The sequence below is a fragment of the Somniosus microcephalus genome, chromosome 14 (assembly GCF_052327205.1).
Source record: "Somniosus microcephalus isolate GS21.2 chromosome 14, FLI_Smic_1.0, whole genome shotgun sequence".
Taxonomy (NCBI): Eukaryota; Metazoa; Chordata; class Chondrichthyes; order Squaliformes; family Somniosidae; genus Somniosus; species Somniosus microcephalus.
Window position 1 is genome coordinate 87301078 of NC_141000.1, and position 13551 is coordinate 87314628.

A 13551-nucleotide genomic window follows, 5' to 3' on the forward strand; every position below is an offset into this window, starting at 1 on the left:
GTTCAACTGGCTACAAAGTTCCTTGTTCACTTTGGCAGTGAAGTGAGGACCGTTGTCAGAACTTAACCGAGTTGGAATACCATACCGAGGTATGATCTCTCTCAGCAATACCTTAACAACAGTAGAGGCTTTATTGTCTGTGGTTGGATATGCCTCGATCCATTTACTAAATACATCTACAATGACAAGTACGTATTTGTAACACTGACATCTTTCCAACTCAATGTAGTCCATTTGCAGGGTCTCAAAGGGACCCTCCGGTAAAGGGGTTTTTCCCCATTCGCAAGACACTCCCTTTCCAGGGTTGTGTTGTTGACAAGTCAGGCATCGATCGCTAATGTTCTGTGCTATTGCTTGAAGCCTTGGATGCCACCAAGTACTTAGAAGCACATCACTCACTGCCCTGGCACCACAATGAGTTGCAAAGTGTACACATTCAATAACCCAAAGAGCTAGCTCATCAGACATGCAAGCCTGTTCCGCGGGAGTAGTCCAGAGTTTTGATAAAGGGTTATATACACATCCCAATTCTCCCCACAAATGCTTATCACTATTAGGAGCGTCCTCCTGCAACTTAATCACCTCTTGGATGGTTGGCATTAGTTTTTCCGAGGTAGACTGATTCTTGTTGGAATTTTTAGTCTGCCTCATAATTCGGGGCACAATCATTTGGTGACTCCTAGAAGCAATTTTGGCCGCCTCTATATCTACTGGGTTTTGGCCAGTGGTATGGGCAGAGCATTTAATCACAGCTATCTGTTTGGGGAGTAAAAGGGCTTGCAGGAGGTCTGAAACTAACTGACGGTGTGAGATCGGACTGCCCGAGGAGGTTAGAAATCCTCTATTTTTCCACAATTTTCCAAAGTCGTGAACTACTCTAAAGGCATATCTAGAGTTTGTATATACATTGATTCGTAATCCTTCTCCCAAAGTACAAGCTCGTATGAGTGCAAACAGTTCGGCTTGCTGGGCAGAAAAAGGGGATTCAAAGGCTGCTGATTCTAAGGTGACACCTTCCTGATTTACAATTGCATAACCAGAAATTCGTTTTCCCATGTCATCAATTGAAGAACTGCCATCCGTATACATGGTAATACCGGGATCCGTAATAGGAGTGTCAAACAAATCAGGTCGGACTGAGGTATCATCCTTAATGAGGTGTAAGCAATCATGGCTTGGTTCATCACTCTCGGAAGGCGGGTTTGCAATGAAACTGGCAGGGTTGATAATGCTACAGTGTTTAAATGTAAGCCTAGGATTGTTCAGTAAGTATATTTCATACTTATTTTGCCTGGCGGTAGTCAGGTGTTGGGTCTGCAATTGCCCCAGTAACGCAGTGACTGAGTGACAGCTATACACAGTAATATCCTGCTGAAGTGTCATGTTAGCGGCTGACTGTAGACTGTTGTAGACGGCTGTAAGGATCTGGGTGCAATAGGGATGTCCTAAAGCTACCGGATCCATTTTTGATGAATAATAAGCTACCGGTCGATGCTTATCTCCATGCTTCTGGGTCAGGACTGCTGTTGAGCAATCGTTTATTACTGTGCAGTATAACTGGAATGGTCTATCGTACAGGGGTCGTCCCAGGGCTGGTGCTTGGACCAGATCCTGTTTTAATTCCTCAAATGCCTGCTGTGCCTCTAGTTCCAGCTCAAACTCTCCCTCTTTAGCCGTGTAGGGAGTCAGATGTTTGGTTAATACTGCAATATTAGGTATCCACTGTCGACAATAATTAACCATTCCCAGCCACTGTCTGACTTGTTTGGCCGTTTTAGGGGCTGGTGTCTCGCATATTGGCTGTATTCTACTGGTTTCCAGACTGCGGTTCTCTGCTGATAACATAACTCCAAGAAATTTAACTGTCTTCTTAGCCACTAGTACTTTAGCTGGAGATACCACATATCCCAATTCTGAGAGATAGTTCAACAACTGAATAGTGTCCTCTCTGTTACTTAGCTCATCAGGGCTGGCAATGAGAAGGTCATCCACATACTGGATCAGATTAGAGCCACGATTTAATGTCAGTGTCTGTAATTGCTGTTGAAGGCACCGCGAAAACAGGGTGGGTGAATTCACAAAGCCCTGGGGTAATCGAGTCCACGTATACTGCTGGCCATTGTACGTGAAGGCAAAAAGGTATTGGCTAGTAGCGGCCAGTGGCAGGGAGAAAAAGGCATGCTGGAGGTCGACTACCGCAAAAACTTTAGCATCAGCAGGTATCGAGGCCAAGATGTGTGCTGGATTAGGTACCAGTGCATGAAGTGGCTGAACAATTGCATTTATTGTTCGTAAATCCTGCACTAGGCGATACTGGTCAGGCTTACCAGTTTTCGGAACAGCTAGGATGGGTGTATTACAACTGGATTGGCATGTTACCAAAATCCCCTGCTCCAACAATCCCTTAATGAGTCTATCTATACTCGGAATAGCTTGCTGCTTCAAAGGGTATTGTCGTACCGTTGGCAAGGTCACATTTTCCTTCACTGGGATCTCAATGGGTTGTATGCCGGTTAGACCTACATGCGTTGGGTCTTCGGCCCATACCTGGGGATTCACATACTCCAGTATATCTTTCCCTACATGACGGTGCACCACTGTCAGGCTAGGCTCAGGGTTTTGGTAAAATTGGACCATCAGATCTCCGGGTAACTGTTGCGGCTGGTGGCATTCAGGGTTTGCCTGATCGATCGCTCGTTTTACCATGGGCCCCAAATCTTTGGCGTGGAAAGACTGGTTAACTTCCCGCGTGATATGAGGGGCCACTGTCGAAGGCTGCTTCCACAAGTGTAAGGGGACCTGCACAAACTCTGCTTTTCCCTCAGGTCCAGTTACTACAGCCTTGAGGTAGATTGTCCATTCCGTACCTTCCTGATTTTTAAAATACTCCTCAAGGGTCCTATCCTTTCCACTTCGATCATATGCCAGTGTCACATGATAGGAGGATGCATTGAGGTCGAGTGACCACCATTGAGGTGTCGTCGAAACATAACATTGCCTTTTATTTGCCCAATGTCCTATTGCTATTCCTTCATCACCACAATCAAGTTTGAGTTGGAATGCACATAGTAAGTCTCTGGCCATTAAATTGCAGTCCAAGCCGGTAGTTATTACAAATTGGTGGGTTGCAGATTGATTTTTGTAGGTCACCTGAACTGGTTCTGACATAGCATACTTGGTCCTTTGACCTTGGAAGCCTGATAATTCCTGGGTCTTGTTGGATCGGGGAAGTTTAAGGTCCGATTGGACAGAGGACATGGCGGCTCCAGTGTCTACTAAAAAGGGGTACCATTGATCCTGGATTTGCAACATTAATAAGGGTTCTCGGTCCGAATGTAAAGTGCTGACCACTAGATTAGCTAGTCAATTCTGTGGGAATGGATTGTTCTGGGAGAAATTGGTATATCCTCCCCTGCCTCTAGGTCCTCCTCCGTTTCTTCTCCATCCTCCCCTGCCTCTCCTAGGTGGGTCTCCAGAGGCTAAGGATGGGCAGTCTCTGACCCAATGTCCATCCTTTCCACAGTTATAACACTGCCCTTGTCTTTGACCTTGGTATCCCCGTCCTTGTCCTCTACCCCTTCCTCTACCTCCGTAATTCTGTTGTGGAGTGGCGTAGGGTTGGCCGTATGCAGTAGCATTGAAGCCGTTTGGATGAGGGTAATATCCATAATTCTGAGAGTCTACCCCTCCAGGGTTACAGTATTGAGGTTCCATCTGATACCCTGTCTTGTCTATCATGTGTGGTTGAATTGGGACTTCCTTCACGACATATTCTGTTTTGACTGTCTTCTGGGGTTGGTTCCCCCCTCCTTTACCCTCTTTCCAATGATACTTTACGGCTCTAGCCATTTGAGTTGGAGTATTTTCTGCCCAGTTCATATTATTGGTTTTAACGGCTGTCGCCACAGCAGCCGGGAGACAGTTCATCAGAATGGCGCAGAATTGGGGTGAATTGGCTCCTGCTTGGTAATTGGTGTCCCCTGACTGTCCCTGATAAACCTCACAGAATCTTTCCAAAAATTCCTCAGGTCCCTCATCTTTCTTTGGCTTAGTATCTAGGACATTAGATATATTGATAGGTTTTTGGAGTGTAGCATTGAGTGCTGCAAACATGCGTCGCTCCCTATCAGCTGTGAGGGCGTGGGCGGCCTCTAAAGCGGCATGATTAGGGTGAGTCAGGCGTTCGGAAGGAGTTAAAACTTGTTGAATCAAAGCCCATAGATCTCGGGAGTCTGCATTGTACACCTGTATCGTGGTTCGAAGAAAGTCCACAAACCTAGCCGGCGCCTTTTTCCTGTCTGGCATACCGGTTAGGATAGCCATTATCTCATTAGGTTTCCAAGGGAAAAATACATCTATGGTGGGGTTGGCTGCGGCAGCCGCTGCATTCGGGTTTGGCATTGTTCTTACCGGCAGATTTCTGGGCGTTCATTTTGGTTTAGTAAGGCTAATTTCGGGTTCTGAGTCGGAACTGTTTAAGGGTGAAAGGTTGTCTTCAGAATCAGTAAGGTCACTACATGAGTCAGTGTCATCTGCTTTTGCTGGTTTATGTTGTACTAATTGTCTGGGTCTACGTTTCTTCTTCTGCCAATTCAGACTAGGGGTATTCCCCGGTTTCACGTCTTTCTTGGGATTTGTTGGATCTTTCGATCGGGTTCGACAAGCAACAGGGTCTATATAAACATCAGAAATCGGCGTGATTGGGGAGTGACTTGGGACAGTAAGGGAGGGTGTCGGTGGACTGGTAACGGACGTAATAGGGATCAAGCCAGTCTGATTTGTAAGAGGTTGGTCGGGATAAATGTTATTATATTGGGGTGGCTGAGGAGGTGGCGCGGTAGGAGTTCTAATTGTCCAATTGTTTAAGTCCTCATCTGTTCCGTCTCCCTCTTTCAACCTAAGGCCAACCATTGAACTACGTAGTTCATTTTTATCCTTTTTATCTGGCGCCATTTCAGATTTAGACCTTTTCTCATGTGCACATTCTTTCTTAAGTATTTCAATGGGTTTAGGATTCCCTCCTTCAGTTAGCTTTATTCCTAACTTAACAGCATTCTCTTGCCAGCTGGCTAATAGGGAACTGTCTTTAATTTCTTGGCAATACTGTCGCCAGAGTCCAATTAATTTCTTAGTCTTACTTCCCATATTCTTTTTCCAAATCACTTCTTGAGCTTGTTTAACCGTTTCTAAGCTTTTGGGACCCCCTAGTGGCCATTGTTCGCTGCCTAACTTTTTATTTAAACCCCCTGAGAGTTGTCTCAATTGTTGGGCTTTGTCCGGGTATTGGTCACATAAGGTTTGTAAGGCACTGCCCTCATCACTTGTGGTATCTAGGTAATTACCCATGGTTCTCTTACACTAAGGGTTCTTTTTCAGGATTCGAGTTACTTTTTGCACGTGTCTTATATATTTCACGGATACCGGCACACAAAATGAAACGCAACACTACAATACTTACAATACTTAGACTTAACAAAAACACAGTACAACACTTAGACTTAACAAAAACACAGTGAGTCGTCTATAGTCAAATAGTAATTTTAGCCTCTGTCACCGCCTGGTACAGGTATTCTTAGCCTAATTATTCAAATCGTAAATTTAGCCTCTGTCACCGCCTGGTACAGGTATTCTTAGCCTCTGTCACCACCTGGTACAGGTATTCTTAGCCTAATTATTCTACTTATACGACCCTTATCTTGCACTCCCCGAGTACAAGTTGCTATAGCTCTAGAGTCCCCGACTCTCTCTTTTTACTTTCTTTCAAGTATTCCTTTTCTCTTTCTTTAAAATCACTTATCTACTTTTTAGTCCAATCGGAGCCTGAGCGGGCCAAGTGAAATACGAGGCCGGCGCTTTACCCGACTTGGATACTTATTTCCTAAGTTTACACAGTATTCGCCAGATTGACCCAGATCTCGTCGGGACACCACACAAGAATTAGCGAGTGGCAAAACTTTTATCGGACTTACGGATCAGAGGAAAACCGAAGTGGTAAATTTAAACATACTCACTCCGGGGGCCCATTTCCTCCTCTCACGTCCAAAACTAGTTCGGCTCTTAATTTCGCGAATTCTCGGTGATCGTCCGTTGAGATCCCACTTCTGACACCAAATGTTGAAACGGATTTTTTTGGTCCTCAATCTGGTTCAGTACAAACACTGAGTCGAATACTGGTTTAGTTCAACAGTTGTTTTATTCTGTTGTCCCGGGAGACTTACTCTGATACAGCACCGTTCTGACTCCAGCAGAGTCTCGACAGGTTCCACCAGAGCAAGCAATCTTTCATACAGTGGGTCACATTATTATGCTTTACTTTTGAAAAGACATTAACACATCGTACATTCTACACCAATCCCGAGCGAGGCATGTACACAGTTTAAAGTGATGTCCTGGCCTGGCAGTTTGAAATAAAGAAGTCACAGTTCACTGAATGGTTTATAATATAGAAAATATGCAGGTAATGGTTTCACGATCACCTAATCATTATGGTAATGCATGGTAATGTGTTTTCGGATCGCCTATTGTCAGTATACCCTTTGCACTCCACCCTACATTGTTCCACCAGCAAGGTGTGACATCGTGGGTGCCAGCCATATTAGCATTTTACTTCCTGCTGCCTTCAGTTTCTTGAATTAACATGATCATCTCTCACAATATGCAAGTGACTCAGCGATGTCGACATTGCACCACCATTTTAGGCTAACAGGGTCCTCCATTTTAGGTTGGCAGGGTCCTTGGCCATGCGGAGCGAGTTGTTACCTTATTTTTGCATTCTATATTCTCATAATCAGGATTGTATAAGTGTTGTAGCAAACAATGGACCAGTTTTTTGATCTGGTTGAAGGGAATAGCAAATGATGTGGTACAGATTCAGTTGGACCTAATAAAGTTGACTGATTTTTCTCCCCTTTTTTTAATCTACAGTGCTAACAGCTATGAATGCAATGAGTGTCGATGTCCCTCAGTCTCAAGTAGAGGTTGGTAGAGGTGATGATTTGCAGATAAAATGTCATTATACAACTACAGTGACGGCTAAAACAGGACTTAATATTGAATGGTATCTACTCCCAGATGATCCAGATGGACAACTGGTAAGTATAAGTCATAAAGGGGAAGGTGTGGTTTTCACAGAATCACAGAATCACAGAAACCCCACAGTGCAGATAGAGGCCATTTTGGCCCATCGAGCCTGCACCGACACATATCCCACCCGATCCCCATAACCCCTACACCAACACATACCCCACCCTATCCCCGTAACCCCACATATTTAATCCCCCTAACACTAAGGGTCAATTTATCATAGCCAATCAACCTAACCCACACATCTTTGGGCTGTGGGAGGAAACCGGAGCACCCGGAGGAAACCCACGCAAACACGGGGAGAATGTGCAAACTCCACACAGACAGTCACCTGAGGCCGGATTCGAACCCGGGTCCCTGGCGCTGTGAGGCAACAGTGCTAACCACTATGCCACCGTGCTGAAATTAAATGGTTACAAAAATTATAATCAATGCTAACATTGTTTTTTTACTCATTTAAGGTACTGAATTGAAAGAATTACTGCAAGTGCGCTGAATTAAAATTAGCAATAGTCATGATTTACCCTCAGTAATATGCCAATTCAGCTCTTTCATAATGGCCTGGATTTTTGCGGTCAGCGCCGAAACAATGGCTGTTCACTACGCTGACAGCTTCTCAGAGTTTTTGTGGACTTTTGAGCGGAGACTTGCTGTCATTGGGCATCTGACCCAGCATGATGCCCTTTACAGGGGATCTGTGGCATGTGTGAGCAGGGAAAACAACAGCGTGGCTCTTCAACCAATCAGATTGAAGAAACTCCACTGAAACACGCAGTGTTTAAACCAGAAAGTATAAACCAGGAAGTATAAATTAGATTTAAATCATGTACAGAAAGTGAAATGAAGAGAGGGAAAGAAAGATGGGATTAAGAGAGAAAAAAGGGACAGACGGAAAAAGTTTTAAAAAAAAGTTCTTTTTAAATCACCAACAATAATTAAATTCTGAAGGAATGAGACTCCACACTTATAAAATTAAATTTTCAGTGCCAGAGAGATTAGTTGGCAGTAATTATGACTTATCACACCGTTAAATTCATTTACACCTGAATGCACCAGCCCAAACCTTTTTTGGTGTGTTTCGTGGGTAAGTAGCGCAACTTTACGCCCTTACATGGATTTCAATGTCGAATCTATTGGTGAGGTGCCAGTTTAGTCCAACCTGTGAAGGAGCAGGGTAACTCTGATTGCAACTTCCAGATTTCCGCATTTAACTGCGCAAGTGTGGTCTCTGGAAGTTGCTGTCCAATTTACTCCTTTTGTCATGGTGCATATAGGCACCAACGATATAGGTAAAAACAGGATGAGGTCCTAAAAGCTGAATATAGGGAGTTAGGAGATAAATTAAAAAACAGGACCTCAAAGGTAGTAATTTCAGAATTGCTACCAGTGCAACATGCTAGTCAGAGTAGAAGTAGAAGGATATTTCAGATGAATATGTGGCTAGAGGAATGGGAGGGATTCAAATTCCTGGGACATTGGAACCGGTTCTGGGGGAGGTGGGACCAGTACAAACTGGATGGTTTGCATCTGGGCAGTACCAGGACCAATGTCCTAGGGGGAGTGTTTGCTAGTGCTGTTGGGGAGGGTTTTAACTAAAATGGCAGGGGGTTGGGAACCTGTGCAGGGAGACAGAGGAAAGGGAAGCAAAAGATAGGAAGGCGAAAAGCAAAAGTGGAAGGCAGAGAAACCAAGGGTGTAAATCAAACAGGGCCACAGTAAATAATAATTATAAAAGGACAAAGAGTGTTAAAAAAAAAAAATAAGCCTGAAGGCTTTGTGTCTTAATGCGAGGAGCATTCGTAATAAGGTGGATGAATTAGCTGCGCAAATAGATGTGAACGGATATGATATCATTGGGATTACGGAGACATGGCTCCAGGGTAACCAAGGCTGGAATTTAACATCCAGGGGTATTCAATATTCGGGAAGGATGGGCAAAAAGGTAAAGGAGGTGGGGTAGCATTGCTGGATAAAGAGGAGATTAACACAATAGTAAGGAAGGATATTGGCTCTGATGATGTGGAATCTGTATGGCTGGAGCTGAGAAATACCATGGGGCAGAAAACGTTAGTGGGAGTTGTATACAGACCCCCAAACGGTAATGCTGAGGTTGGGGATGGCATTAAATGGGAAATTAGAGATGTGTGCAATAAGGGCACAGCAGTTATCATGGGTGACTTTAATCTACATATAGATTGGGCTAACCAAATTAGTAACAACACCGTGGAGGAGAAATTCCTAGAGTGTATATGGGATGGTTTCCTGGACCAATATGTCGAGGAACCAACTAGAGATCAGGCCATCTTAGACTGGGTATTATGTAATGAGAAAGGATTAATTAGCAATGTTGTTGTGCGAGGCCCCTTGGGGAGGAACGATCATAATATGGCAGAATTCTTCATTAAGATGGAGGAGTGAAGTAGTTGACTCAGAGACTAGGGTCCTGAATAAATATAAAGGAAACTATGATGGTATGAGGCGCAAGTTGGCTAGGATGGATTGGGGAATGTTACTTAAAGGGTTGACGGTGGATAGGCAATGGCAAACATTTAAAGATCACATGGATGAACTACAGAATTTGTTCATCCCTGTCTGGCATAAAAATAAAACAAAAAAGGTGACTCAACTGTGGCTAACAAGAGAAATTAGGAATAGCATAAGATCCAAGGAGAGGACATACAAATTGGCCAGAAAAAGCAGCAAAACTGAGGATTGGGAGCAGTTTACGATTCAGCAAAGGAGGACAAAGGGATTAATTAAGAGGGGGAAAATAGAGTATGAGTGTAAGCTTGCAGGGAACATAACAACTGACTGTAAAAGCTTCTAAAGATATGCAAAGAGAAAAAGTATGGTGAAGTCAAGCGTAGGTCCCTTGCAGTCAGAATCAGGGGAATTTATAATGGGGAACAAAGAAATGGCTGATCAATTAAATACATACTTTGGTTCTGTCTTCACAAAGGAGGACACAAATAACCTCCCAGAGATGTCGGGGAACATAGGGTCTAAAGAGAGGGAGGAACTGAATGAAATCAGTATTTGTAGGGAAATTGATGGGATTGAAAGCCGATAAATCCCCAGGGCCTGATAATCTACATCCTAGGGTACTTAAGGAAGTGGCCCTAGAAATAGTAGATGTATTGCTGGTCATCCTCCAAAATTCTATAGATTTGGAACAGTTCCCATGGATTGGAGGGTAGCTAATGTAACCCCACTATTTTAAAAAGGTGGTCGAGAGAAAACGGGGAATTATACACTGGTAAGCCTGACATCGACAGTGGGGAAAATGCTAGAGTCCATTATAAAAGATGTAATAGCAGAGCACTTGGAAACCAGTGACAGGATCGGACAAAGTCAACATGGATTTACAAAAGCTAAATCATGCTTGACTGATCTACTGGAATTTTTTGAGGATGTAACTGGTAAAATAAATCAGGGAGAACCAGTGGATGTGGTGTATTTGGACTTTCAGAAGGCTTTTGATAAGGTCCCACATAAGAGATGAGCGTGCAACGTTAAAGCACATGGGATTGGGGGTAAGGTACTGACTTGGATAGAGAACTGGTTGGCAGACAGGAAGCAAAGAGTTGGAATAAACGGGTCTTTTTCCGAGTGGCAGGCAGTGACTAGTGGGGTACCACAAGGATCAGTGCTAGGACCCCAGCTATTCACAATATATATTAATGATCTAGACGAGGAAACTAGATGTAATATCTCCAAGTTTGCAGATGACACAAAGCTGGGTGGGCGTGTGTGCTGTGAGGAGGATGCAGAGAAACTCCAGTATGATTTGGACAGGTTGGGTGATTGGGCAGATGCAGTATAATGTGGATAAATGCGAGGTTATCCACTTTGGTGGCAAAAACAGGAAGGCAGATTATTATCTGACTAGCAATAGATTGAGAAAAGGGGAAGTGCAACGAGACCTGGGTGTCCTTGTGCACCAGTTGCTGAAGGTAAGCATGCAGGTGCAGCAGGCAGTTAAGAAGGTAAATGGTACGTTGGCCTTCATAGCGAGAGGATTCGAGTACAGGAGCAATGATGTCTTGCTGCAGTTGTACAGGGCCTTGGTGAGACCACACCTTGAGTATTGTGTGCAGTTTTGGTCGCCTTATCTGAGGAAGGATGTTCTTGCCATGGAGGGAGTGCAGCGAAGATTCACCAGACTGATACCTGGGATGGCAGGAATGATGTATGAAGAGAGATTGGGTCGATCAGGCTTATATTCATAGAGTTTAGAAGAATGAGAGGGGATCTCATTGAAACTTATAAAATTCTAACAGGACTAGACAGACCAGATGCAGGAAGGCTGTTCCCGATGGCGGGGGATTCCAGAACCAGGGGTCACAGTCTAAGGATAAGGGGTAAGCCATTTAGGACCGAGATGAGGAGGAATTTCTTCACCCAGAGAGTGGTGAACCTGTGGAATTCTCTACCACAGAAGGCAGTTGAGGCCAATTTTTTAAATATATTCAAGAAGGAGTTAGATATATTTCTTAAGGCTAAAGGGATCAAGGGATATGGGGAGAAAGCAGGGACAGGGTACTGAATTTGGATGATCAGCCATGATCTTATTAAATGGCGGAGCAGGCTCGAGGGGCCGAACGGCCTACTCCTGCTCCCATCTTCTATGTTTCTATAATAACGGTGAGCGCTGTTAGCCTCACCGTTATTCTCGGTGCAACATCCAGGCCATTGTTGATCTTGGTAACCTTTCCAAGTCATTTTGATCAATGATGTCATGAACAGTTTAAACAAAAACTACGAAGAGAATATTGATGAGAAGAAATTCCAGTTAAGTTATGGTTAAACCTAAGCAATCTAGCTTGCATATTAGGTCCATAGCAATTTCTGCTAATTGACCATCTGACAAAGGGGGATATAATCAACTCTTAGCCATCCGTTTTGCGTCTGAAAAATGGGCGGCCAGGAGTTGAAAAATGACGGCAGGGGCGGGGGGGGGGGGGCGTGGAGGGGAGGTTGTGGAGGAGGGGGTGCCTCAACCCAAGGCCCACCTGATGCAATATTCAGGTGGGCCTGTAAAAAATTTCTATTGTGAACTTCTTATCGCCCCTAGTGAACAATTGAATTTGTCTGGAATTTTGTACGTTGAGTGTGTACATTGTTGTTTCAATGGAATGGTGTTTGCATTTAGCAGATATCATTTTATTTTCTTGCTGATTGGATCATGAGAAATCCGACAAGCTACCATATATGTATTTATTTGTATATCGTATGAGCGTTACTATCTTTTTGGATGTATTTTCATCAGGGTAATCTGAGAATCGCAACTTCAAAAGAGTTGAGGAAATTAAAAGCTGAAGCTGGAAATGCAGCAGTTTCCTCCTGGTATCTGGTCAGACAGAGAATGCTGTAACATGTGACTTGTATTACATTCGACATATTTCAATTCCAGCTGACATGCCAATACAACGATAATATGAGAAGGTGAAACCTATTGTATTCACTTTGCTAGTAGTCAAGACTTTGGAGGTGAAATTAATTTCAGGCAGTAGTGCAAATCGGCTGTCCATTGCACATGATTTTCTTTTCCATTGACCTCAATTGAGCATGGTGCAAAACGGGCTGCCGAGTTGCTATCGCCCGTTTTGTTCTTTTGCAAAAGAGCAATTTCACCACCATTGTATCCGTAAGGCAAGTCATGCGTTAATGTTCTCTGTCTAAGCATAAACTGTTGAAGCAAGTGCCACGAGGGATAATTAGTCCACTGTGGATTTTCCTAGTTGTATTTATTTTATATATGTACAGTCTACTATGTGCCAAAGGTTTTGTGCTTTGTATCTCAATATTAATTGTAACTAAATATTAGTTACAGCCTGAAAATGTGATCTGTGTTTAATACACTCCAATTAGAAGAGATGTAATTGGTAGCATGAGACCTACTTTAATCCAGCAAGCATATTACTGCAATAAGATAATTCTTAATCTTCGAGATCATGCAGTTCCACAAGGGAGATTATTGAAAAGGTACTGAAAGAGGAAGCAGTCCTGTAAAAACCTGAAATTATAATAAGAACTATGCATATACCAGTACAGGAATTGTAAACAGGACTTTGCTAATTCTAAGTGTCGCTGTTCTACTTTTTTTAAAGACTGGAGTAGTCCAATACTTTTTGGGTGGAATCTATGATGCTGGAGACCTGTACAAGGGCAGAGCGAATTTTACAGGAGACGTTGATAAGGATGATTGTTCATTCATGATCAAGAAGACACTTATGACTGACAGTGGAACCTATGAGGTTGAAGTTAAAATGCCTTATGACTTGGAAGGCCAGCGGACAGGCAGAATAGAAGTGACTGTATTGGGTAAGGACATTTAAAAAAAATTGTTTCTGCTTATGTAAGTAGTAATGTTATTAGCTTTTATGTAAACACTATTCTAGTCTTTATTATTTTATTATGTATCCTTAGTGTGTGTGTGTGTGTGTGTGTGTGTGTGTGTGTGTGTCC

The 13551-nt window shown here is 43.4% G+C and overlaps 1 protein-coding gene across 1 annotated transcript in view; it reads left to right on the forward strand.

Moving 5' to 3' along the window:
* Positions 1 to 13551, forward strand: part of gpa33a (glycoprotein A33 (transmembrane), paralog a) — a 58451-nt gene that overhangs the window by 21374 nt on the left and 23526 nt on the right. Inside the window, exons 2-3 of the mRNA XM_086006881.1 lie at positions 6925 to 7091; positions 13194 to 13407. Of these exons, the coding sequence (XP_085863007.1) occupies positions 6925 to 7091; positions 13194 to 13407 (381 nt within the window). The remainder of the gene's footprint in view (positions 1 to 6924; positions 7092 to 13193; positions 13408 to 13551) is intronic.